This window comes from Gallus gallus, chromosome 1 (genome assembly GCF_016699485.2).
Source record: "Gallus gallus isolate bGalGal1 chromosome 1, bGalGal1.mat.broiler.GRCg7b, whole genome shotgun sequence".
Classification (NCBI taxonomy): Eukaryota; Metazoa; Chordata; class Aves; order Galliformes; family Phasianidae; genus Gallus; species Gallus gallus.
This window is the reverse complement of record NC_052532.1, coordinates 196,312,801-196,334,932: the sequence shown is the minus strand read 5'-3', so window position 1 is coordinate 196,334,932 and position 22,132 is coordinate 196,312,801. Positions and strand designations below refer to the sequence as shown.

Below are 22,132 nucleotides of genomic sequence, written 5' to 3'. Positions count from 1 at the left end.
CCCGCGCCTCACTACAGGTCAGAAAACTGCTGCCCTGAGTGTGGTGAGCTCAGCCCTGCTGCATTTCAGAGGGCGATGATGCGATGGCAGGCTTTGTCTCACGCTCGCAACATGATGCCTGTGTGTGTTGAAGTGGTTGCTGGCTCCGTGGGGTTGATGGATTGGGTCAGTTCATTGGCACGGGGGCACGGCTGGTGCAGCTGATGGCTGCGTCTGTGCTGTGCTGGGGCTTGGTGCTGCAGCGTGGCACCTGGGAAAGCTTGATCTACTTCCTATTCCGTAGCAAGAGCAAGAACTGGCGTGTCTTGAGGTTTGTTTTGTGAATTGCAGCACAGCGTGCTCACTGGTGCTGAAGGTTTGCCTCTTGCTTTCCAGGACACTGGAGTACCTGGTGAGGCACTTGGCTTGTCTCGCTGGGAGCTGCTCTGCCACAAAGATGCCCGCTAAGAACTTAGCGATTGTGTGGGCTCCCAACCTCTTCAGGTAAACTTCTTTTTCCGTTTCAGCACAAGGCTTAGATCTGTTCTCCCCACGGGCACACTTTCTAGAGGAGGACAATTTCTGCTCTCTTGTTTTTGTCAAATGGGGCTGGTGTGTCCTTGATCATGCAGGAGAATTTCTTCAGTGGCATCACTGATTGCCCACTGCGGAAGTCTCCAGAACCCAATTGGACAGCTTGCGGCTGGCAAAATCCAGACGTGGGGAAATGATCTGGGATCCATGACTTCTCCAATCTGCCTTTTCTGCAGATCCCAGCAGAACGAGTCTGCCTGCGCCAGCGGAAGAGCTGCCTGCATGGAACTGCAGAGGCAGTCAGATGTGGTGGAGTACATCATCAGCCACACAGACGTCCTCTTCTGCTCCACATCCACATCAGGCATCGGAGATGGAGCAGGTGAGCGTCTTCCTGCATGAGCTTTGACTTGATCAGACACCTTGATCAAATGCAGGCCTTCTCCAAGATGGCTGAAATACGCTTTTACTATCGAGGGGCCAGCAGGCTTGTGGCCGTAGATTAGAATATGGCACCCTGTGGCTGGATGCTGAGAGTGCCCAAGCCCAAACGTGAGAAGGAGAAAACCGTCCCTGCCATGATGATGTTTTGCATGCGGGTGAAGCTTGATGAAAGCGTGGCAGCAAAGCTTTCTGAGTTCCCTGCCCCCCTCTTCTTGGGTTTTTGTTTGCTTGTTACAATATAGTGAGCTGCTCTGAACGATGACTGTGTCCTTTGCCATAAACATACCTCTAACCACACGGTTCTTTGGACCTCCTCTTCTTCCAGTGGCTCGGATAAGCAAGTCTGAGAAGCGGGCAGCACCTCCCCCAGATGTGTGATGGCTGTGCTGCTGCTTTCTGATCCTCCCTCTTAGCTGTGGTCTTCCCTTCCCTTGCAGGGCACAGTTCTCCATCAGGGCCCAAGTCTGTGCGGGTGTCTTCTCCCGCCACCAGGCTGCTCAGCGTGGAGGAGGCACAGGCACAGAGGCGAGGCCACAGCAGCTCTCCCGCTCTGACACACTGCAGGGACATCGAAGTGGAAGAAGGCCGCACAGGTGCAGCGGGTAAATTCCACACAGTCATCGACTTTCCGTCTGAAAGGTAAAGAGGACTTTCTTTCCCAGCACCTTCCTATCAGGCGTGGTTGGGTGGGCTTTTGTGGGCTTTTCTCCACTACTGCTAGTGCAAAAACTTGCAGAAGCTACGTGACGTTAATGGTGCGTGTGGTGTTGTACTCCGTCTCCGCTCCCTTTGGACTCTGACATTCAACTCACACACAGTTGCCCGACGGGCTCAGTTTAGCCACCAAAGGGGGCCTACTACTAATGTAAGTGACAGAGATGCTTTTGAACTTCCTCCATGGCTGCACGGTTCCTCAGAAAGCAGTTACGCCTGCCAGCTCAATCAAAGCCATCCCTTCGCTGCTGTCCTGGACAGCTGTGCAGCCTTGGCTCGCATGCTCTGCATCTTGCTTGACATGGCTGAGGGGGAATGTAGCCAGCAAGACTCCAGGGCTGAGCTCTAGGAATGGCACCATCCTCAGCTGTGTGAAACGGAGCGAATTTCTAAGCTGTGTTCAGCAGAAGCCAGGCAGTGCTAGGAACCAGCAAGTGTTGGCAAGAGCTCAGGGCAGCTCTTCCCTCACCCTGCACCATGCACGACTCACGCCAGTCGCTGTTTTCTCTCTCCAGACCAAGCAAGATGAAGGAACCAGCAGCTGGCAGTTGGTGTTCCTGCTTCAGGCCGGGAAAGCCATCCTCTGCGGCCAAATGCCAACTGCAGCGCGATGCCAGGGAGCCCTCGGAAACAGAGGTGGTGGTCCTGGCAGGTAAGGGTGCACATCCAGCTGTCAAAACACTGCTTGTCAGCGCCATCGAATTCATGCTTGCAGTGGGCTTGTTCCTCCTCCTAGCATTCAAGCCCGTGCCTAACATCTTCAGTTCAGCCCTGTCTTTCTTTCCCAAATGAGTCTCTTGTGAAGTCATGATCTGGACCTGCCGGAGCACACCCCTCTCGTGCCTTTCCCCGAGTAGTTTTGGAAAGAGACAGGAGATGGGCACCACTGCAGTATGTCTCAGAATGATTCCTTCTGTCACTTAGGATGGAAGGAAGAGTACCTTTGTGGCTCCGTGTTGCCTCTGTATCAGCAGGCACACGTTTAAACTGTGTAACACTGCAACAGGGTGAAGGCTTTCTGCGAGGGCTTTGGAGTCCAAACAAAAGAGAAAGACAAACAACAAAAGCGCAACAGTTCCTTTCGAGACAGTGCTCCTACTGTTGCTATTGTCCTATTGGCTTTGTCCTGCTGCCACTACATAAGCAAATCTCAAGAACCACTCTCATCATTCAGCTTGTGCAAGTTTGCCACTAACGCCTGTGTATCTACTCCTTCCTAGGTGAATCGAGCCCTCGTCCACGCAGAAGAGCCAGAGCGTATAGCGATGGTTCACTGTGTGCTTCCATCAGTGCAGAGCTGCTAGGAAGCACGAATCGCTGCAGCTCGGATGATAGCCTTCCATACAACACCAGTGATGGAATGAAGGTGCTCATCCAAGTGGAAGCCCTCATCTCTCCCAGCTGTGCTGAAGACGCTGACCTGAGCCTGCCAGAAACAACGGTCACCGAGCTGGACTGTGACGGGGCGCCATTGCAGTGCAGCCCAGCCCAAGCCCAGCCCGAGTGCCCCGACAGCAGCAGCTCCACGCAGGATCAGGTCAGCGTCAGCGAGGAGGAGCCGAGCCTTGTGGAGGGGGACTTAGAATCGGAGCTCCAGTCCCAGGCACCGGGCAGCAGCACGAGCTCTGAGCTCCTGCCTCCTTCACAAGAGAGGATGAATGCCATGTGTCCACCGGACCTCTCACGCCCTCCTGGCTTTTAATGAATAAATGCACGCTGGTGCTGGATCAACGCCTTGACTGCCTTCTGAGTCTTCATTCACAGGGATTGGGATGGATGCAAGCAACAGCAAGGCAGCTCATCTTGCAAGGCTATGGCTGTGGGCTGTGCGTGCAGCAGAGCTGCGGCTTTGTTCCCGTTTTGTCTGGCTGTGGGATGCCTGCAACGAGAGCTGTGCTCCCATTGTGTATGGTAGCAAATAATCTCGAGCGTCCTGGCTGCTGCTCATGATCGTGCGCAGCTTGCTGGCTGTGGCTTTGTGATGCTTTTGAGTGAGGGCTTTTGGATGCTCTTGGATGCCTCGGCTGCTCCCCGACAGCTCTCTCTCCTCTCTCCCGCCGTGTCCGTTGGTGGCTGCCAGCTACGAGCCGGTCCTGCAGAGCATCTCCAGCCCTGCTGTCAGCATCACCACCCAGCTGGGGCAGGAGGAGCTCCCCGTGAGCAGCATCTGCCCGTCCCCCGACGTGTCATTGGTCAGCGGCAGCTCTGTCCCTCCCCCGGGCTCTCATTGGTCAGCGGCAGTTCTGTCCCTCCCCCGTCGTCTCATTGGTCAGCGGCAACTGTGTCCCTCCCCCGACGTCTCATTGGTCAGCGGCAGCATCTGTCCCTCCCCCGGCCTCTCATTGGTCAGCGGCAGCTCCGCCGGCTCCCATTGGCTGAGCCGCCGTGCGCGGGAGCGGCCGTTGGGAGCCGGCAGTTGCAGGCACGGCTCTCCTTAGCGAAGCGCCGCGCCGACAGCCCGGGCCGCCCCGCAGGAAAGCGCGGCGTCAGCCGGAGCTGTCCGGGCAGCACCGAGCCGGAAGCCGCGGCAGAACGGGAGCGAGTGCCGAGGACAGCTCCGCCGGAGGTGTGCGGGAGAACGGGAGCGAGGGAGCGAGAGAGCGAGAGGGGCCCTGCGCGGTCCCCCCAAGGACACTGCCCTCCCCTCCCCCGTGGAACCCCCGTGGGGTGGGGCTGTGGGATTGGGATTGGGATGAGGGATGTGGGATGGGCCGTGGGTTTGGGACAGGCTCGGGTCCCCCAGCGCCACAGCGCTGCTGCCAGCATCTGAACCGTGCCCCCCCCCCCACCAACCCTTCCAGCGCTGCTCCCGGTGCCCCCAGACCCATTGCAGCCCCCCAGAACCGAAGCGAAGGTGGGCCTGTGGCTACTGGGAGGTGCGGGGAGGCTATAGGGGGATATAGGGCTGCTGTAGGGGGCTGTGCAGGGACTGTTAAGGCGTATGGGTCTATAAGGAGCTGAGGGGTACTCTAGGGGGGATCTGGGGCTGTGGTGAGCCATCGGAGGATTTGGGGCTATAGGTGGCTGTGGGGAGGTTATGGGCGGGGGGGTATATAGTCAGGCTGCCCAGGGAGGCTGTGGATTGTCCTTCTCTGGAGATCCTCCAAACCCAGCTGGATGCCTACAGTACAGCCTGCTGTATGGAGCCTGTTTTGCAGAGGGGGGAGGGGTTGGACTCAATGATCTCTAGATGTCCCTTCCAGCCCCTACAGTTCTGTGTTTCTGTGATTGTAATCGTTGCTTCTTGCAGCAGTAGAGTGTTTCAGAAGAGAGAAAAAGATGGTGGCAATGAACTGGCTTTCTGTGGCTGGTAAAGCTGTGCTGAGAACTGGGCTGACTATTGCAACTGAAAATGCGTGCCAAGTCTGCAGACGCAGAGGAATAACTATTCCGTGTTGGTTGAGCTTGTCTAAGGTAGGTGTCCTTGCTAGGTGAGCTTCTGCTTGAAAGCATCAAGTTGTAATTCTAAAAGCAAGGTGGCCAGTTCTTTTTTTACCCAAGTGATTTTTTAGCCGGGAGAGATTGGAGTTGCTGTTTGGTAATGGAAGATGAAGGGAGGAAAAGCAAGTAAAAGACATGCTATGCATAGCCACCACATGCCATGGGCACCGTTGTCCCCCTGCACAAAGGAGGAGCATCTCAGCAAGCTTGGCCTGGGCCGTGGAAGGGATCATACAAACATCTGGACCAACGCGACAGGAGTTAGTTCTGCAGGTTGGTTGTTTTCTGCTGTTTGTCCCACGTCCTGTTGCTCAGTGGTAGATTTGTTGGTGTTCGGTGCTAGCAGGAATGTCCCAGAGCATTTTGGTTTCAGCTGTCGCAATGCTTTGATCCCCTGCTGCTGGGCTGGGGCGTTTGAGGAATGATGCGTGTGCTGATGTCCATCCAGGCTTTGGGGATGAGTCTGCGTAGCAGGGTATGTGTGGCAGGACTGAGGCTTGGGGAGCAGGCCAGGTGGAATCCAGTGTGCTTTGCTGTCGTTCTCAGTGGTTGTTTTTGCTCAGGAGGGCAGGTGGTGAAGCTCATGAAGCAATGCCTGCAGATGGGGTTTGCAGAGCAAGAGGTCCGTCCTGCAGGCCTTGTGTGACACGCATGGAGCTGTAGCGAGGCTGCATCAGTGTAAAACAGCAGAAATGCACGGAGGTGTGAAGGTGAGCGGTGGGCTCCAGTAGTGCAGGAGGGGATGTGCGTGCTCAGGGTTTGGCTGCTTCTGTGTGTGTGTTTTATGTGAGTGTGATGCCATTGCTTGGTCCGTTTGAGTGTATGGAACAAGTGTGCCATCCTTTGTGCTGGAGTCGTGTGCAAGGAGTCCTATGGCTTTGAGAGCTGACTTGAAGCCTGTGGGCATCACGGAGGAATAGGGGTAGGGGATGAGGGGAGGGAAGTTGGGGTAAGAGGAAGAGGCGTAGGGACAGGAACCTCTTTGGCCGATATGATGTCCTGCCGTTCTCTTTTTGGATTAGGAATCTCTGTGTGTTTTTTAGTGAAGAACAAACTCTGTGTTCAGTTGTGAATGAATGAATTCAGGCCTGCTAGTTGGTGTTCTTCTCTACACGGAGCCGCAATTGAAATGGACGCTCCTGGTGTGATGTGCGGCCCCGCCCCGTGTTCTCAGATCCGCCAAGTTGGCAAGGCCTGGCTCTTGGTTGGTGAGCTGTGCCCAGGGTGAGAGACTTGACTCTTGTGGGCTTTGAGACATGTCTTCGAGTTGCACGTTGTGTTATTTCTGTTGGGTTGACCTCTTGAGCTCCAGCCCTAAGTGAGGATCCAAGCAGTAGCGCAGAAGGAATGGTTTAGACTGGAAGTGCAATGCCAAGGGCTGGAGCCAGCCGGAGCAGGGAAGTGATCATCTCCCCGTACTCAGCACTGGTGAGTCCTCACCTTGAGTAGTGTGTTTGGTTCTGGGCCCCTCACTACAAGGGGGCCCCTGAAAGCCTGAAGTGTGTCCAGAGAAGAGCAATGAAGCTGTGAGGGTTGTAGAGCACAAGTCTGATGGGGAGCGGCTGAGGGAAGTGGGATTCGTTAGTGTGGAGAAGAGGAGGCTGAGGGAAGACCACCTCACTCTGTCCAATTACGTGACGAGTGGTTATGTGGAGGTGGGGGTGGTCCTCTTCTCGCATGGAACTAGTGCTAGAACTAGAGGGAATGGCCTCAAGTTACATGAGGGGAGATTGAGGTTGGATGTGAAGAAAAGCTTCTCCCAGTGAGCGGTCAGACGCTGCAAGGGGCTGCCCAGGGAGGTGATAGAGCTACTGTCCCTGCAGGTGTTCAAGGAACATTGGATGTTGTAGTGAGGGACGTGTCTTAGTGGGAAGGAAATATTGGTGGTAGGTGAGTGGTTGGACTGGATGATCTTGGAGGTCTTTTCCAAGCTTGCTGATGCTGTGACTGTAGGAAAGGCATGTGCTGGGTGAGTGCTTTGCTGGGTGAGCATCCCCCTGCTGGAAAGCAGGCAGCTGTTGTCTTTGCAGACAGCCAGATCCATGGGGATTGGAAGCCTTTGGAACCTGAACCTTGTCTTTCCCGTCTCATGCCCAACAACTCATGTTGTTTGAAAGCAGCACCTTAGAGGCAACCTTGATTTCTCCAGCCTTCTCCGAGCTTTCCTAGAATCCTAGAATCGCTAAGGCTGGAAGAGACCCACAGGATCATCCAGTCCAACCGTTCGCCCTTCACCAATGGTTCCCGCTAAACCACGTCCCTCAACACAACATCCAAACGCTCGTTGAACACCACCAGGGTCGATGACTCCACCACCTCCCTGGGCAGCCCATTCCAGTGCCGGACCACCCTTTCAGACAAGTAGTATTTCCTAGCGTCCAGCCTGAATCTTCCCTGGCGCAGTTTGAAGCCATTCCCTCTAGTCCTATCACTAGTCACCTGAGAGAAGAGGCTGCCCCCCAGCTCACTGCAACCTCCCTTCAGGTAGTTATAGAGAGCAATAAGGTCTCCCCTGAGCCTCCTCTTCTCCAGACTGAACAATCCCAGCTCCTTCAGCCACTCCTCATCAGGCCTGTGCTCCAGAGCCCTCACCAGCTTTGTTGCCCTCCTCTGGACACGCTCCAGGGCCTCGATGTCTTTCTTACAGTGAGGGGCCCAAAACTGGGCACAGTACTCGAGGTGGGGCCTCACCAGTGCTGAGTACAGGGGGACAATCGCGTCCCTATTCCTGCTGGCCACACTATTTCTGATACAAGCCCGGATGCCGTTGGCCTTCTTGGCCGCCTGGGCACACTGCTGGCAGTGTTCAGTCTAGCGTCAATCAACGCCCCCAGGTCCATTTCCTCTACACAGTCTTTCAGGCACTCTGCCCCAAGCCTGTAGCGTTGCCTGGGGTTATTGCGGCCAAAGTGCACTCTTTGTGCCACAAGAGCTCTCCCGCTTCTACCTGCGATGTGAGACCGTATGGAAAGCCCTGCAGATGCCTGGGTAGGTGATGTCCGTTGCTCTTCCTTTCCCCACCAGTGCTGGACATAGTGGGGAACGGGACTGGGGGACATCCCAGCAGCGGGTTCCTACCTCAGCCAAACCGAAGGGCTGTTCTGATCCGTGTATTTGAACTGGAGTGAATCTGATGCCAATTAGAGAAATGAGGGCCTGTGGAAAAAAGGGAGTGTGCTGCATTTTGTGGTGCAAGATGTTCTGGGCACTGCTGCTAACAATGCCCGGAGGCTTCCTTTTTGATGGGGAGAGGCTTAGCAAGGACTTCTTCCATGAAAGGGGTTCATCATCTATTTCCTTGTCATTGACCTTTCCTACTACTGCTTGAGAAATTAATGTTTCTTGCTGTAGGGAATACACATGCACCCTGCACTTGTATCTGCACAAAGAATCTTCTAAGCATCTCTGTACGTGTTTCTTTTTGGCACTGGGATGGAGCTGTGTGGAAGACAGACTTGGATGAAACTTCAGTCAGGTGCAGATGTCACGCTGACAGCAGCAGTAGAGAGGCAAATTTCATAGGGTTGCATGCTTTTTTTTTTTTTCTTTTGTTTCAGTGATAACCGTGGAAGCATACAAGCGTTACCCAGACAAAATGAGCGTTTGTCACCTGGGCTTTCTACAAATGACATAGGCAGGGGAAGTCAGCATGGGAAGCATCCGTGAGAGCCCTGCAAAAGAATGATGAGAGTTCCCCTGGTGGCCTCCTTTGGCAATCTCAGGTCTCTGTAAGCTCTCAAGCTGTGTCGTAAGTCCTCCCATGGTGCTGACTCAGCTCTCCCTGTCTTTGGTGCTGGAGAGCTGGACTTCAACTCCTTCCTGTTTTCCTGCCTATCTGCTCCCTGCTTTGCCCATGGCCCAAGGAGCCTTTTATTCCTCGCCCCCAGACTTGCACGTGTGGATAAGAGCATCTGCTTATGTGCGCTTCTTTTCTGCTTGTGGTGACAGGCTGAGCGACAGCTCCCAGCCGAGCTTGTGCTTAGCGAGACACAGAGTAGCTGGAGATGGAGTTCTCTGTGTCACTAAAGCATGAGCTTGATGGCTGCCGTGAGCCAAAGCATCAGAGTTTGTGTGTTTGATTTCTGTGTTGGGCTGAGCGGGTAGAGCAGGGCAAGGGGGCTGATTTGGACATGCTGCTTTCCAAATACGGTGCTGTTTGCGTGGCAGTGCTTCTGGCGTTGCAAATTGTGTCAGATGTCACTGAATTCCTTGGAATCTGCTGAGTTGACTTGTGCAGGTTTCATTCTGGAGCTGAACCCTTCCTGGCCGCTTCTGTGCATAGCCATGGCCTTTGCTTCTTTCTTGCGTTTTTTTCTTTGTTGCGTTTGGCACTGTGCAAGCCGTGAATTGCCACGGAAGAGCTGGAAGTGCTCTGGAGTTGTGGGGGACAAACTGCCAAGAAACAAGGTGCAGCTTCAAAGCCCTGAACTTTGGAGAGATGAGAGATGCACAGCGCTCTGCCTGGTGCAGGACATGATGCGCTCTGCAAGGCGCTTTCCATGAAGACCTCAGATCTGCGCTCAAACTGCATCCAAAGCAACCCAATGCCCTGTGCTTGTTGTACCCAGAGGTATCGGTGCCAGGAGTTGCTGCTGTGTTTGCAATGACATTGTGTCGGCAGGGTGATGTTAATGGGGTACAATGCCCTCAGTCATTCAAAGCATCCTTGCAGATGTTCCTAGTGAGGGGCATGTTTCATTGACACCATAGGTTGTTTTCTGGAAAATGAAAGAGTGGGCTTGCGTACCTCCAGATGGTTTTCATTTCCTGCTGAGCCCAGTGCACTTCACGTCTGCTGCCATTGCTCCACGGCCCTGTTGTGGTTTAAGCCGGTGGGTGGCTCAGCACCACACAGTCCTTTGCTTACTGCCCCCTTCCCAGTGGGATGGGGGAGAGAATTATGGGGGAAAAAAAAAAAAAAAGAAAAAAAAGGTGGAACTTGTGTGTTGAGAGAAATCTCTTTCCAAAAGTAGAGAAAAGGACAGAGGTAATGGATACATACATATATATATAAATATATATATATATATATATAATATATACATATATACACATATATATGCATATATGTATATATATCTATGTATGGATGTATATAACAAGTGATGTAGAAGCAGTGGCTCAGCACCTCCCAACCAATGGCCAAGCAGAGGAAGAGAGTGAGATGAACTCCCAGAACTCCCAGGCCCTTCAAAGCCCCTTCCACTTGATGTCATGTGGTATGGAATATCCCTTTGGCCCGTTGACGGCAGCTGTCCTAATTTGGTTTCCTCCCAGCTCCTTCTTGAGAGCTTTGCTGAGAACGGCCTTGGCTCTGTACAAGGCTGCTTATCAGAAACTCTAAACGTCAGAGTGTTATCACAGTTGTAGCATCATAGCAGACATTGAAGAAAAATCGATCCCACCTGAGACTAAGACAGCCCCCCAGGGTCTGTGCAGCGAGCCATGTGGGGCTGCAGGTCGTGCATTTCCCTGGCAGCATTGGCCAGGGGTGCTGGGGAGGTTTGTGTGCTCAGCTTGGGCATGGCGCTGCTGTGCCTGTCAACACAGCATGCTCCGTGCTCTCCAAGCAGCAGAAGAGCGTTTCATGAACAAGGGGCCGTAATATTTACTGGAACCAGATGCATTTGTGTCTCTGAGGCTGGGTTTACCCAACAGGCTCTTTTCGAAGGAGCCGTTTTGATTCCCTTTGTACGTGTGCGAGCGCGGAAGCGTTTTTCCTCCTAGTGTTCTGTCCCACGGTATTATTCTTGGTTGGCAGAAGGAGCAGGTGGATTCAGCAGCAGTAGATTCTGTTGGTTTCCAATATGCTGCTTCATCCCTGGAGGTCGCTGCTGCACAGAAGAGTACAGGCATGTTTATCCCAGGGCTGCTGTAAAGGGGAGCCCGGTTGGTGTAGCAGTGAGCAGCAGCTAACGGGCTGTGCAGAGGAGGGCTTTGCAGAAGGAGCAGGAGTGCCTGCGTCCATCTGTATCCTCGGATGCGTTCTGGCAGTGAGGCAGCAGCTGTGGCCACAGGGACTGAATGCAGACTTGGCTTGGGGCTGCCACGTGGCGCTTACTAGCCCGCTAGTATACCTGGCAAAGTACAGCCACCCTGCACCCACGGCAAGCGTTTGTCTTAGTGTCATGTTTCATGCTGTCTTGTGAAGCTCAGGCACTGGGGGCAGCTTCCCCCCAAAGAAAAGGAGGAGGAAATGAGGTCGTCGTGGAAGCCAAAAGGCAAAAATGCACTCGGGAAAGAAATTGGCCAAGCAGTCTGGTAGCTGTGCTGTGTTTCTCTTCCTTTATTTCCATGCAGGTGAAAGAGATGGCTGCTCTAAGCCGCCCTTGAATGCAAAGAAGGACCCTAGTGTGGATTTGCCATCGGCCCAGCAAGAGGCTCAACAGCACCGAGCGCCGGGTCCCCTGCACTTTGGTCATGCCAACCCCATGCCAGCTTCTCCAGGATTTGGCTGAGATAGAATTCCAACCACCAACGGATTTCTCGAACGCTGGGGTGCCCTTTTGGAATCCTATGGTCTTGTGACGTGGTCTTGCCTCCCCACCTTGCCCATCCATGGTGGAGCAGCCGGGTGGCCCTTAGTGATGTCACAAGCGGCTAGAATGAGGGGAGGAGCAGCGCGTGCTGCTTCCCTTCATTGGAGCGCTTGAGCTCAGCGTGAGTACGTGGCTTGTTGCACTTGTGCATCGAGTGAGTCTGTTTGTCTTCAGCCCGTCTTGCGCAGCGTCTTGTAGGTAAGCTGAGCCGGTGCGGGATAGACGGGTGGGCTCAAAGGCTTGAGAAGTGCTGGCTGGCAGAGCTCCTAGGATCATATTGCTTAGTCTGGACTGTCAGACGCCATTTTCCCCCAGGCCATCCATTCCAAAGCCGTCCATCCATCAAGGTGGCATTTGTCCCACGGTTTTTCCCTCGCCTTCCTTGCTAAATTGTGCAGGCTCACTGACCTGCTCTTTCTCTGTCCCCTCCCCACCCTCCGCCTGCTCCCTTGGTGCAGCTTTTGCTCGCGGAAGATCAGAGCAAAGTGACAAGGACCGGCTGCGGGTTTGAGGATCTTCTTCTCCCTTGTTCTGATCTCTTGCCAGGTACGTGCCATGCTTTGTATTGCCACATGGTTCAGCAGCCCGTGTTTAGTCGCACCGTGTGTAGTAACACAGGCTCGTCCAGCTGGGATGCGGCACTGGTCACGCGTGGGTTTTTTCCACTTCCCCTCCAGCTCAGCCCTCGGCAGGATGCTGCCTGTAGTGCTGGGAGCAGCTAGTGTGAAGGAAAGCAATCCCTTAGGCAAAGAGCCCTAGGCGCAGTTTGTGCAGAGCTGCACAGCATGAGCCAGGGGCACAAGCGTGCATGCTTTGGCTGTGGGAGTGTGCCCGACAGCTGTAGGGAGCACAGCGGGCATGCAGGCAGAGGAAATGCGTGGGCAAGGCTGTCCCGTTTGAATAGACTGCACAGAGTGGTTGTTTGTAGAACACCTGCCTCCGCCAGTGGGCAACTGAGAGTAGTTCTGAAGAAGACTCTCAATCCAGTGCTGTGTGAACACAGCAAATGTGTTTCTTTTCTGTTGCAGCTTGTCGCGCCTGCTGTGATGGGCATTGCGAGCAGCGAGATCAGCTGTGGGCCTGACCTGGCATGGACGGAGGTACAGTGTGAAGCTGTGATTGGTCTTTGTTCCCTGACTTGAACCAGCAGTGTGAGCCACCGGTGTGCTCTCCTGCTTTTCAAGAGAGAGAGAGCATCCTTCCGGCTCTCTTGGTGTCACTGAAGAGCTGCCTTGAAAGCTTCATTTCCTTGCTAGTGGCATGTAGACGGCACCCTGCAATCCTCCTTGTTTGTCCTCAGCTCCTCACCGTGGCCTGTGCTCTCTGTTTCAGCCTGAGAACCAGGGGAAGCCCTTGCTGGTGCATGAGGAGCCATCTCTTAATATTCCGGCTATTGCTGCTGGCCATGTTATTAAGAGATACGTTGCCCAGGCAGCGGATGAGCTCTCCTTGGAGGTAAGCAGTTAAAGGCGTTCCTTGTTGTCACGGCCAGAAGAGTCTACCGTGTGAATGCATCAGGAATATTCTCCGACACCTTCAGAACGCCCTGTGAGGCGAAGCCCAGAAGATGCAGGTCCAGATAGGACTTGCACTGGGTTGGATGCAGGGAGGAGTTCAGCCATGTGTAAAGGACGGTTTGATTTGGCATGCTTGCACTGTATTCTGTCTGGTGTGCAAGGCAGTGACTCTTGTACGTGCCAGTTCAGCTTTCCGACGGGAAATGCCTGAAGAGCTGCCCCGGTGCAATTGCTCTCAAGCTGTGCGCTATTTGGCAGTGCAGAAGAAGGGCGTCATTTCAGCTGTGCTTTCCTCGCAGCTGTGCTGAAGCTGGGATTGATGTTGCAATGTCTTGCAGGTGGGAGACCTGGTGTGCATTCTTGCTATGCCAGCAAAGGAGCTGAGCCCCTGGTGGAGAGGCAAGCGTGGCTTTCAGGTAGGCACAAGCTTCAGACTTGCGGGCGCAATGGCAGTCAAGTCAGGAAGGTCAGCTTCGAGCTGCTCGGCCTGCACAGGGTGGCTTCTGGACGTAAACAGTTTCCCTGTGTCGGTGTCAGCGGCCTTTCCCTTTGGCTCTGGGCTTGGGTAGGAAAGCATCTCCTCATGTGACTTAGAAGCAAGAGCCTCTCCTGCTCACTGCACAGTCAGGAGTTGACCATGTCTGTCCTTTGTACAAGCACGGAGGACAGAGCCATCTTCTGCGGAACCAAGTCTTGGTTTTGTAGGTCTTTTGGCTGCAAATGTGGAATGAGGGTTCCTTTTCTGCAGGCCATTCTTTCTTGGTTTAACGGCGGAGGCCTGAGAAGTGCTGCATTCAGTCTTCCATCTCTCTTCTTGTTCTTGTTCCAGGTGGGATTTTTCCCTGGTGAGTGCGTGGAGCTCATCAACGGAAAAATTCCTGAGGCCCTCATCGATTCAGCACCAAAGCCAGGTACGGATGTTACATGTGATGGCGCGGGGAAGTCAAAGGGAGTCGTCTTCTGGGTGTGTTCCGTGTTGAATAGCTCCTTTATCCATCCCACGTTATCCTCTGTGTTGATGATCCTTCATGCATCCCACGGGGCATACGGCTGCTGTTTTGTAGGCAGTGAGAATGAGGGCTTGGGCAAATGATAGGATCCTCGTAGAATGGCTTGGGATGGAAGGGACCTCAAGGATCATCAAGCTCCAAGCCCCGTGCCTCAGGCTGGGCTGCCAACCTCCACTTTGAATGCCAGACTAGACCAGGCTGCCCAGGGCCCCATCCAACGTGGCCTTGGACTCCTCCAGGGACGGGGAAAGTCCGCTGTTGTATGTACTTGTTGGCAATGTTCTTCCCGCTTTTACGTGCTCTGTAGAATGTGTGACGCTCAGCCTGGTCCCGCTGAGCCCAACGTGAAATGAACTGGTTTCTTCCTTGTGTTGCACAGTGCCAAAGAAGCGCGGCAAGCTCATCAGCTTCCTTCGTTCCTTGGTGAAGGCCCGCCCAAAGGAACCGAAGCAGCGGGAGATAAAGAAGGAAGGGGTGTTTGGCTGTGACCTGGGAGAGCATCTTCTCCACTCTGGCCGTGACGGTAAAGAACAGCCCGTTCCTGAGAGCTTCCTCTGTTGGGCATGTAAAGATGAAAGGGAGATCATCTCTGGCAAGGGGCAGGTTGATAGCGGTGGAGAAAGGTGAGGTGGGAGTTGATGGCTGAAAGGTAAGCTGAGGCTAATGCTCATAGGAGAGCAGCCCACTTGTATTTGCTTAAAGCAAAAGGTGTAAGCCAATGCCACGCTAGCCTGAAAACAAAGGCAGCCTTTTGGCCCAAGAGAGTGTACCGCGTCAGTTTCCTAGCTCTTCTGGACATGAGGTTTCACGCCTCCATTGCGGTGGGAGCTGTGACGGGACTTGCAGTGTCTCTGGCTTCCCCAGAATTACTTTCTGCAGGCTGATTGGCAGGTCCTGGCATTTCTGGAAAGCCAAGAGCAGGTCTGTGTCCAGTTTCCTCCCCGGCTCCTGCCTGTCAGAGACGTCTGTGCCGGCTTTCTTTCTCCTCTAAGGAGGAGGCATGCAGTAGCGCGGCTGGGCTTAGTGGATGGGACGTGACAGGAGCAGCGGCTGAAGCAGGACTTGAATCAGAAGCTCAGCTAACCGCTGGCACTTGTTCCGTAGTCCCCCAGGTCCTGCAGAGCTGCGCTGAGTTCATTGAGCAGCACGGCGTGGTGCAGGGGATCTACCGCCTGTCCGGCGTGGCGTCCAAGATCCAGAAGCTACGGTAAGAGTGCTGCGACTGACACAGCTGTCAGTAGGGGCACGTGCCATGCTGCGGGCGTTCCGAGGCCTGCGCTGTGGGGCAGCTGTGTGCAGGCAGCGTGCGCTCAGCAGTGGTGCGCCAGGCTTGTGTCTGTTTGATAGGAACACGGGGCGTTGAGTAGACTTGCTGGGGCAGGAAGTTCTCCTTCAGTCCTTGAGAGCATTGGAAGGCTGTGGGGGACTGCGGCGTCAGCTCTCATTCCCGTTTCCTCTTGTTGGCAGAGCCCTTTGGAGCAGCCCGCACTCCTTCTTGCTGCTCTGGGCTCCTGGCATGTGATTGTGGAGTAGGCAGCCAGTTGTCAGAGCGTTTCTTTTCTCCTGTGAATCAGGAGCCCCTTCCTTTTCTCGACTGTATCGTGTATTGCTTTGGACTTGTCTTCCTCTTTCTCAAAGCCCAGTGTTTTTGTGTCCTTCTCTCCAGCCACGAATTTGAGTCTGAGCAGATTCCGGAGCTAAGCGTCCGTGACGTTCACAGCGTGAGCTCCCTGTGCAAGATGTACTTCAGGGAGCTCCCGACCCCTCTGCTGACCGAGCAGCTGTATGGCAAGTTCTCGGTAAGCACAAGGCAATGGCTTTCATGTCCCTCTTCCCTGGGCCTCTTGGCATGGCCTGTCACATACACACACGCCTGCGCACCTCGTGGTCTTTTTTTCTGATTTTCTGTTAGCTCCATGAGGTAGACTCGCATGTCTTTGCCACATCCTGAGCATACTGATGCCACTTTTGATGCTCCCAGGAGATGGTCATTTCCATATTCACAATGCTTGCGAGGAGCTGAGGTGCACAATCCGTCAGGCTGTAAAGCAGCCCAGTGCTTGGACTGCTTGGCCTCGATGGCACCAGCTGCGTGCCGCTGTGTTCCCCGGATTTTCTGCCTGTTGGAAGGCATAAAATCCGCCTCAGTGCTGAGCAACAGCGTTCTGTCTTCATAGTTGCCGAGCCTGTGGCAGGTATCTCTACTGATGTGTGTCTAAATCCCTCTCTGCTTTCTTCCAGGATGCTGTTTGTGCCGCTACAGATGAGGAGCGGTTGCTCAGAATGCAGGAGGTCATCCAGCAGCTGCCCGCGCCTCACTACAGGTCAGAAAACTGCTGCCCTGAGTGTGGTGAGCTCAGCCCTGCTGCATTTCAGAGGGCGATGATGCGATGGCAGGCTTTGTCTCACGCTCGCAACATGATGCCTGTGTGTGTTGAAGTGGTTGCTGGCTCCGTGGGGTTGATGGATTGGGTCAGTTCATTGGCACGGGGGCACGGCTGGTGCAGCTGATGGCTGCGTCTGTGCTGTGCTGGGGCTTGGTGCTGCAGCGTGGCACCTGGGAAAGCTTGATCTACTTCCTATTCCGTAGCAAGAGCAAGAACTGGCGTGTCTTGAGGTTTGTTTTGTGAATTGCAGCACAGCGTGCTCACTGGTGCTGAAGGTTTGCCTCTTGCTTTCCAGGACACTGGAGTACCTGGTGAGGCACTTGGCTTGTCTCGCTGGGAGCTGCTCTGCCACAAAGATGCCCGCTAAGAACTTAGCGATTGTGTGGGCTCCCAACCTCTTCAGGTAAACTTCTTTTTCCGTTTCAGCACAAGGCTTAGATCTGTTCTCCCCACGGGCACACTTTCTAGAGGAGGACAATTTCTGCTCTCTTGTTTTTGTCAAATGGGGCTGGTGTGTCCTTGATCATGCAGGAGAATTTCTTCAGTGGCATCACTGATTGCCCACTGCGGAAGTCTCCAGAACCCAATTGGACAGCTTGCGGCTGGCAAAATCCAGACGTGGGGAAATGATCTGGGATCCATGACTTCTCCAATCTGCCTTTTCTGCAGATCCCAGCAGAACGAGTCTGCCTGCGCCAGCGGAAGAGCTGCCTGCATGGAACTGCAGAGGCAGTCAGATGTGGTGGAGTACATCATCAGCCACACAGACGTCCTCTTCTGCTCCACATCCACATCAGGCATCGGAGATGGAGCAGGTGAGCGTCTTCCTGCATGAGCTTTGACTTGATCAGACACCTTGATCAAATGCAGGCCTTCTCCAAGATGGCTGAAATACGCTTTTACTATCGAGGGGCCAGCAGGCTTGTGGCCGTAGATTAGAATATGGCACCCTGTGGCTGGATGCTGAGAGTGCCCAAGCCCAAACGTGAGAAGGAGAAAACCGTCCCTGCCATGATGATGTTTTGCATGCGGGTGAAGCTTGATGAAAGCGTGGCAGCAAAGCTTTCTGAGTTCCCTGCCCCCCTCTTCTTGGGTTTTTGTTTGCTTGTTACAATATAGTGAGCTGCTCTGAACGATGACTGTGTCCTTTGCCATAAACATACCTCTAACCACACGGTTCTTTGGACCTCCTCTTCTTCCAGTGGCTCGGATAAGCAAGTCTGAGAAGCGGGCAGCACCTCCCCCAGATGTGTGATGGCTGTGCTGCTGCTTTCTGATCCTCCCTCTTAGCTGTGGTCTTCCCTTCCCTTGCAGGGCACAGTTCTCCATCAGGGCCCAAGTCTGTGCGGGTGTCTTCTCCCGCCACCAGGCTGCTCAGCGTGGAGGAGGCACAGGCACAGAGGCGAGGCCACAGCAGCTCTCCCGCTCTGACACACTGCAGGGACATCGAAGTGGAAGAAGGCCGCACAGGTGCAGCGGGTAAATTCCACACAGTCATCGACTTTCCGTCTGAAAGGTAAAGAGGACTTTCTTTCCCAGCACCTTCCTATCAGGCGTGGTTGGGTGGGCTTTTGTGGGCTTTTCTCCACTACTGCTAGTGCAAAAACTTGCAGAAGCTACGTGACGTTAATGGTGCGTGTGGTGTTGTACTCCGTCTCCGCTCCCTTTGGACTCTGACATTCAACTCACACACAGTTGCCCGACGGGCTCAGTTTAGCCACCAAAGGGGGCCTACTACTAATGTAAGTGACAGAGATGCTTTTGAACTTCCTCCATGGCTGCACGGTTCCTCAGAAAGCAGTTACGCCTGCCAGCTCAATCAAAGCCATCCCTTCGCTGCTGTCCTGGACAGCTGTGCAGCCTTGGCTCGCATGCTCTGCATCTTGCTTGACATGGCTGAGGGGGAATGTAGCCAGCAAGACTCCAGGGCTGAGCTCTAGGAATGGCACCATCCTCAGCTGTGTGAAACGGAGCGAATTTCTAAGCTGTGTTCAGCAGAAGCCAGGCAGTGCTAGGAACCAGCAAGTGTTGGCAAGAGCTCAGGGCAGCTCTTCCCTCACCCTGCACCATGCACGACTCACGCCAGTCGCTGTTTTCTCTCTCCAGACCAAGCAAGATGAAGGAACCAGCAGCTGGCAGTTGGTGTTCCTGCTTCAGGCCGGGAAAGCCATCCTCTGCGGCCAAATGCCAACTGCAGCGCGATGCCAGGGAGCCCTCGGAAACAGAGGTGGTGGTCCTGGCAGGTAAGGGTGCACATCCAGCTGTCAAAACACTGCTTGTCAGCGCCATCGAATTCATGCTTGCAGTGGGCTTGTTCCTCCTCCTAGCATTCAAGCCCGTGCCTAACATCTTCAGTTCAGCCCTGTCTTTCTTTCCCAAATGAGTCTCTGGTGAAGTCATGATCTGGACCTGCCGGAGCACACCCCTCTCGTGCCTTTCCCCGAGTAGTTTTGGAAAGAGACAGGAGATGGGCACCACTGCAGTATGTCTCAGAATGATTCCTTCTGTCACTTAGGATGGAAGGAAGAGTACCTTTGTGGCTCCGTGTTGCCTCTGTATCAGCAGGCACACGTTTAAACTGTGTAACACTGCAACAGGGTGAAGGCTTTCTGCGAGGGCTTTGGAGTCCAAACAAAAGAGAAAGACAAACAACAAAAGCGCAACAGTTCCTTTCGAGACAGTGCTCCTACTGTTGCTATTGTCCTATTGGCTTTGTCCTTCTGCCACTACATAAGCAAATCTCAAGAACCACTCTCATCATTCAGCTTGTGCAAGTTTGCCACTAACGCCTGTGTATCTACTCCTTCCTAGGTGAATCGAGCCCTCGTCCACGCAGAAGAGCCAGAGCGTATAGCGATGGTTCACTGTGTGCTTCCATCAATGCAGAGCTGCTAGGAAGCACGAATCGCTGCAGCTCGGATGACAGCCTTCTATACAACACCAGTGATGGAATGAAGGTGCTCATCCAAGTGGAAGCCCTCATCTCTCCCAGCTGTGCTGAAGACGCTGACCTGAGCCTGCCAGAAACAACGGTCACCGAGCTGGACTGTGACGGGGCGCCATTGCAGTGCAGCCCAGCCCAAGCCCAGCCCGAGTGCCCCTACAGCAGCAGCTCCATGCAGGATCAGGTCAGCGTCAGCGAGGAGGAGCCGAGCCTTGTGGAGGGGGACTTAGAATCGGAGCTCCAGTCCCAGGCACCGGGCAGCAGCACGAGCTCTGAGCCCCTCTCTCCTTAACGAGAGAGGATGATTGCCATGTGTCCACCGGACCTGTCGCGCCCTCCTGGCTTTTACTGAATTAAAGCACGCTGGTGCTGGATCAACGCCTTGACTGCCTTCTGAGTCTTCATTCACAGGGATTGGGATGGATGCAAGCAACAGCAAGGCAGCTCATCTTGCAAGGCTATGGCTGTGGGCTGTGCGTGCAGCAGAGCTGCGGCTTTGTTCCCGTTTTGTCTGGCTGTGGGATGCCTGCAACGAGAGCTGTGCTCCCATTGTGTATGGTAGCAAATAATCTCGAGCGTCCTGGCTGCTGCTCATGATCGTGCGCAGCTTGCTGGCTGTGGCTTTGTGATGCTTTTGAGTGAGGGCTTTTGGATGCTCTTGGATGCCTCGGCTGCTCCCCGACAGCTCTCTCCTCTCTCCCGCCGTGTCCGTTGGTGGCTGCCAGCTACGAGCCGGTCCTGCAGAGCATCTCCAGCCCTGCTGTCAGCATCACCATCCAGCTGGGGCAGGAGGAGCTCACCCTGACCAATACCAGGCAGTACTGCTCGGTCTGCAGGTTAGCTGCCATTTACCTGTAAGTGGCTCTTGCAGTAGAAGAATCAAGCAGCAGAACCTTTTGCTCACCCTGCAGCACGCAAATGCTACAAAAGCAGACACGAGTCAGGAAGTTCTGGGTCTGCGAGACTGCACAGAGACGCACCGACTGTGTTTAATGGTGCCCTGCTGTCCTTTATTTCCTTCTCTCTTGCTCCTTGTCTGATCCCACTGCTGAGCCAGGAACAAGCTGCCCAGTGTGGCGGAGCATCGTGCAGAGCCATGCTGGGACCTCTTCCCCTTCCTCTCCTGCAGCTGGGTGTGCAACCTCACCCACTTCTGACAGACCTGCTGATCCCACGCGTGCCATCAGGATCCTCTAGCACAGGACATGCCTCTAATCCAAAGCTCCTTCCCATTCTCCCAAGGAAAAGCAAAGCAACTGCAGCTCCACCAGCACAACCCTGCAGCAGACAGCAGGGAATGCAAACAGCCTCACAGTACTCCCCTTCACTCCTGTCCTAAGTGTACAGTCAAGAAAGTTCAGTTGGAAAGAGTATCATTGTGAGATAGCAAAGGAACAAACAGAGAAGGAATGCTCACCCGTATCCAAACATTTAGGTTCACAATAAAAAGCTCCACAAAGAAGACATCTCAAGAAAGAGATCCTTCACCAGTGGCAGTCGGCCCTTAAATTGGGTCTCGGAGGGCTGCAGCCTGGCTTGCTGTCACACAGGTGATTTGCTTTCACCTGTGCTTACATGGCTGACCCACTCCCTGCTTCAGGTCATGAATCAGTGGTTCAGGCTGTGACTCAACAGTTCCCATACGCTAAGAGACCACATCAGGACTGATAGGGAAATCACTACAAAACACACGTGAGTGTGCACAGGATTGCACAAAGCGGTGGGGTTGCACATGTGTGTACGTGTGTGTGGATGTGTGCATGGATGGGGTTGCTCGTGTGTGTGCACCTGGGTGTACAAGGGGTGGGGTTGCACAGGAGTGAGTGAGCACATGGGGCATGCAAGGATGGAGTTGCACACGTGTGTGTTTGCACAAGTGAACAAAGCAGTGGGGTTGCTCGGGTGTGTCCTTGCTATGCACAGGTGTGTGCATGCATGTAGGTGTGTGTGCAAGGGTGGGGATGCACGTGTATGTGTGTGCAAAGAGGTGGAGTTGCGCTTGAATGTGTGTGCACACAAGGACATTGTGGTACAGCTATGTGCGTGCACATTGGGAGTGAAAGGATGGGGTTACACACGTGTGTGGGCACCGGGCTGTGCAAAGGCATAGGGATGCACGAGTGTGTGCAAACATATGGGGAGTGCATGGACAAATGTATGCTTGCTCAGGGGTGTGCTGAGGAGTTGTGTTGCACACATGTGCACACAAATAGATGTTGTTTGGTAGGTGTTTGCACGTATGTGTTCCAAGGGATGGTTTGCACACCTGTGAATGCAAATGAGGGCATGCGAGGTGGTGTGTGTACGTGGGTGTGCAAAGGGGGCAGGGTGGCGCACGTGTGTGCGTGTGTGCACACATGGATAGGTGGATAGATGGGGTTGCAGGTTGACCTCTGCTGAGGTGAGTGGGGGCTCACTGCATTGCTCATTGGTACGTTTGTTCATGGTCAGTGCTAACAGGAAACTCGCACAACACTGAAGCCCTTGCAAAAGTTTGGTAGGTGACGTCAGTTGCTCTTCCTTTTCCCACTGAAGCTGTCACTCCATTGCAGGTGGCCACCAAATTGACCAGGCTGCATGTCTGTTTGCACTGTTTCTGCTTTTCCTTCTTGTTGCTCCCTGT

The 22,132-nt window shown here is 54.1% G+C and overlaps 3 protein-coding genes and 1 long non-coding RNA gene across 6 annotated transcripts; all 4 read left to right on the top strand.

Annotated features, from left to right (window-relative positions):
- The first annotated feature begins 17 nt into the window (after positions 1 to 17).
- Positions 18 to 3,402, top strand: LOC112531913 (rho GTPase-activating protein 32-like). The gene is made up of 5 exons (XM_025148227.3): positions 18 to 483; positions 750 to 895; positions 1,395 to 1,596; positions 2,187 to 2,323; positions 2,892 to 3,402. Exons 1-5 carry the CDS (start codon positions 437 to 439, stop codon positions 3,371 to 3,373), a joined length of 1,014 nt encoding a protein of 337 aa, XP_025003995.2. The 5' UTR covers positions 18 to 436; the 3' UTR covers positions 3,374 to 3,402.
- A 1,808-nt stretch (positions 3,403 to 5,210) lies between these two features.
- Positions 5,211 to 6,893, top strand: LOC121107798. Of its 3 annotated transcripts, none has more exons than XR_005842219.2 (3): positions 5,211 to 5,385; positions 5,459 to 5,587; positions 5,676 to 6,893. It is a non-coding gene; the product is annotated as an uncharacterized LOC121107798 (long non-coding RNA). The 3 variants fall into 3 exon arrangements; XR_005842218.1 differs by having other exon boundaries at positions 5,486 to 5,587; positions 5,684 to 6,892; XR_005842217.1 differs by having other exon boundaries at positions 5,486 to 5,587; positions 5,676 to 6,891.
- Positions 6,894 to 15,062: 8,169 nt separating this feature from the next.
- Positions 15,063 to 16,479, top strand: LOC121107677 (rho GTPase-activating protein 33-like; the record flags this gene model as incomplete). The annotated part of the gene is made up of 3 exons (XM_040653255.1): positions 15,063 to 15,385; positions 15,845 to 15,977; positions 16,420 to 16,479. Coding segments are annotated over 3 exons (516 nt in total), but the record flags the coding sequence as incomplete, so codon positions are not given.
- A 23-nt stretch (positions 16,480 to 16,502) lies between these two features.
- On the top strand, positions 16,503 to 20,666 carry LOC121107675 (rho GTPase-activating protein 32-like). Its single transcript, XM_040653249.2, has 6 exons — positions 16,503 to 16,968; positions 17,235 to 17,380; positions 17,880 to 18,081; positions 18,672 to 18,808; positions 19,377 to 19,575; positions 20,639 to 20,666. The coding sequence occupies exons 1-6, from the start codon at positions 16,922 to 16,924 to the stop codon at positions 20,664 to 20,666; spliced, it is 759 nt and encodes a 252-aa protein (XP_040509183.1). The 5' UTR covers positions 16,503 to 16,921.
- Positions 20,667 to 22,132: the final 1,466 nt, after the last annotated feature.

Excerpts from the sequence above, each read along its gene's own strand:
- LOC112531913 (XM_025148227.3), top strand. The coding sequence starts at position 437 with ATGCCCGCTAAGAACTTAGCGATTGTGTGGGCTCCCAACCTCTTCAG. Across the intron at positions 484-749 it reads TGGGCTCCCAACCTCTTCAG|ATCCCAGCAGAACGAGTCTG; the intron begins GTAAACTTCTTT and ends CCTTTTCTGCAG. Across the intron at positions 1,597-2,186 it reads ATCGACTTTCCGTCTGAAAG|ACCAAGCAAGATGAAGGAAC; the intron begins GTAAAGAGGACT and ends TTCTCTCTCCAG.
- LOC121107675 (XM_040653249.2), top strand. The coding sequence starts at position 16,922 with ATGCCCGCTAAGAACTTAGCGATTGTGTGGGCTCCCAACCTCTTCAG. Across the intron at positions 18,809-19,376 it reads AGAGGTGGTGGTCCTGGCAG|GTGAATCGAGCCCTCGTCCA; the intron begins GTAAGGGTGCAC and ends ACTCCTTCCTAG. Across the intron at positions 19,576-20,638 it reads AGCTGTGCTGAAGACGCTGA|CTGGGTGTGCAACCTCACCC; the intron begins CCTGAGCCTGCC and ends CCTCTCCTGCAG.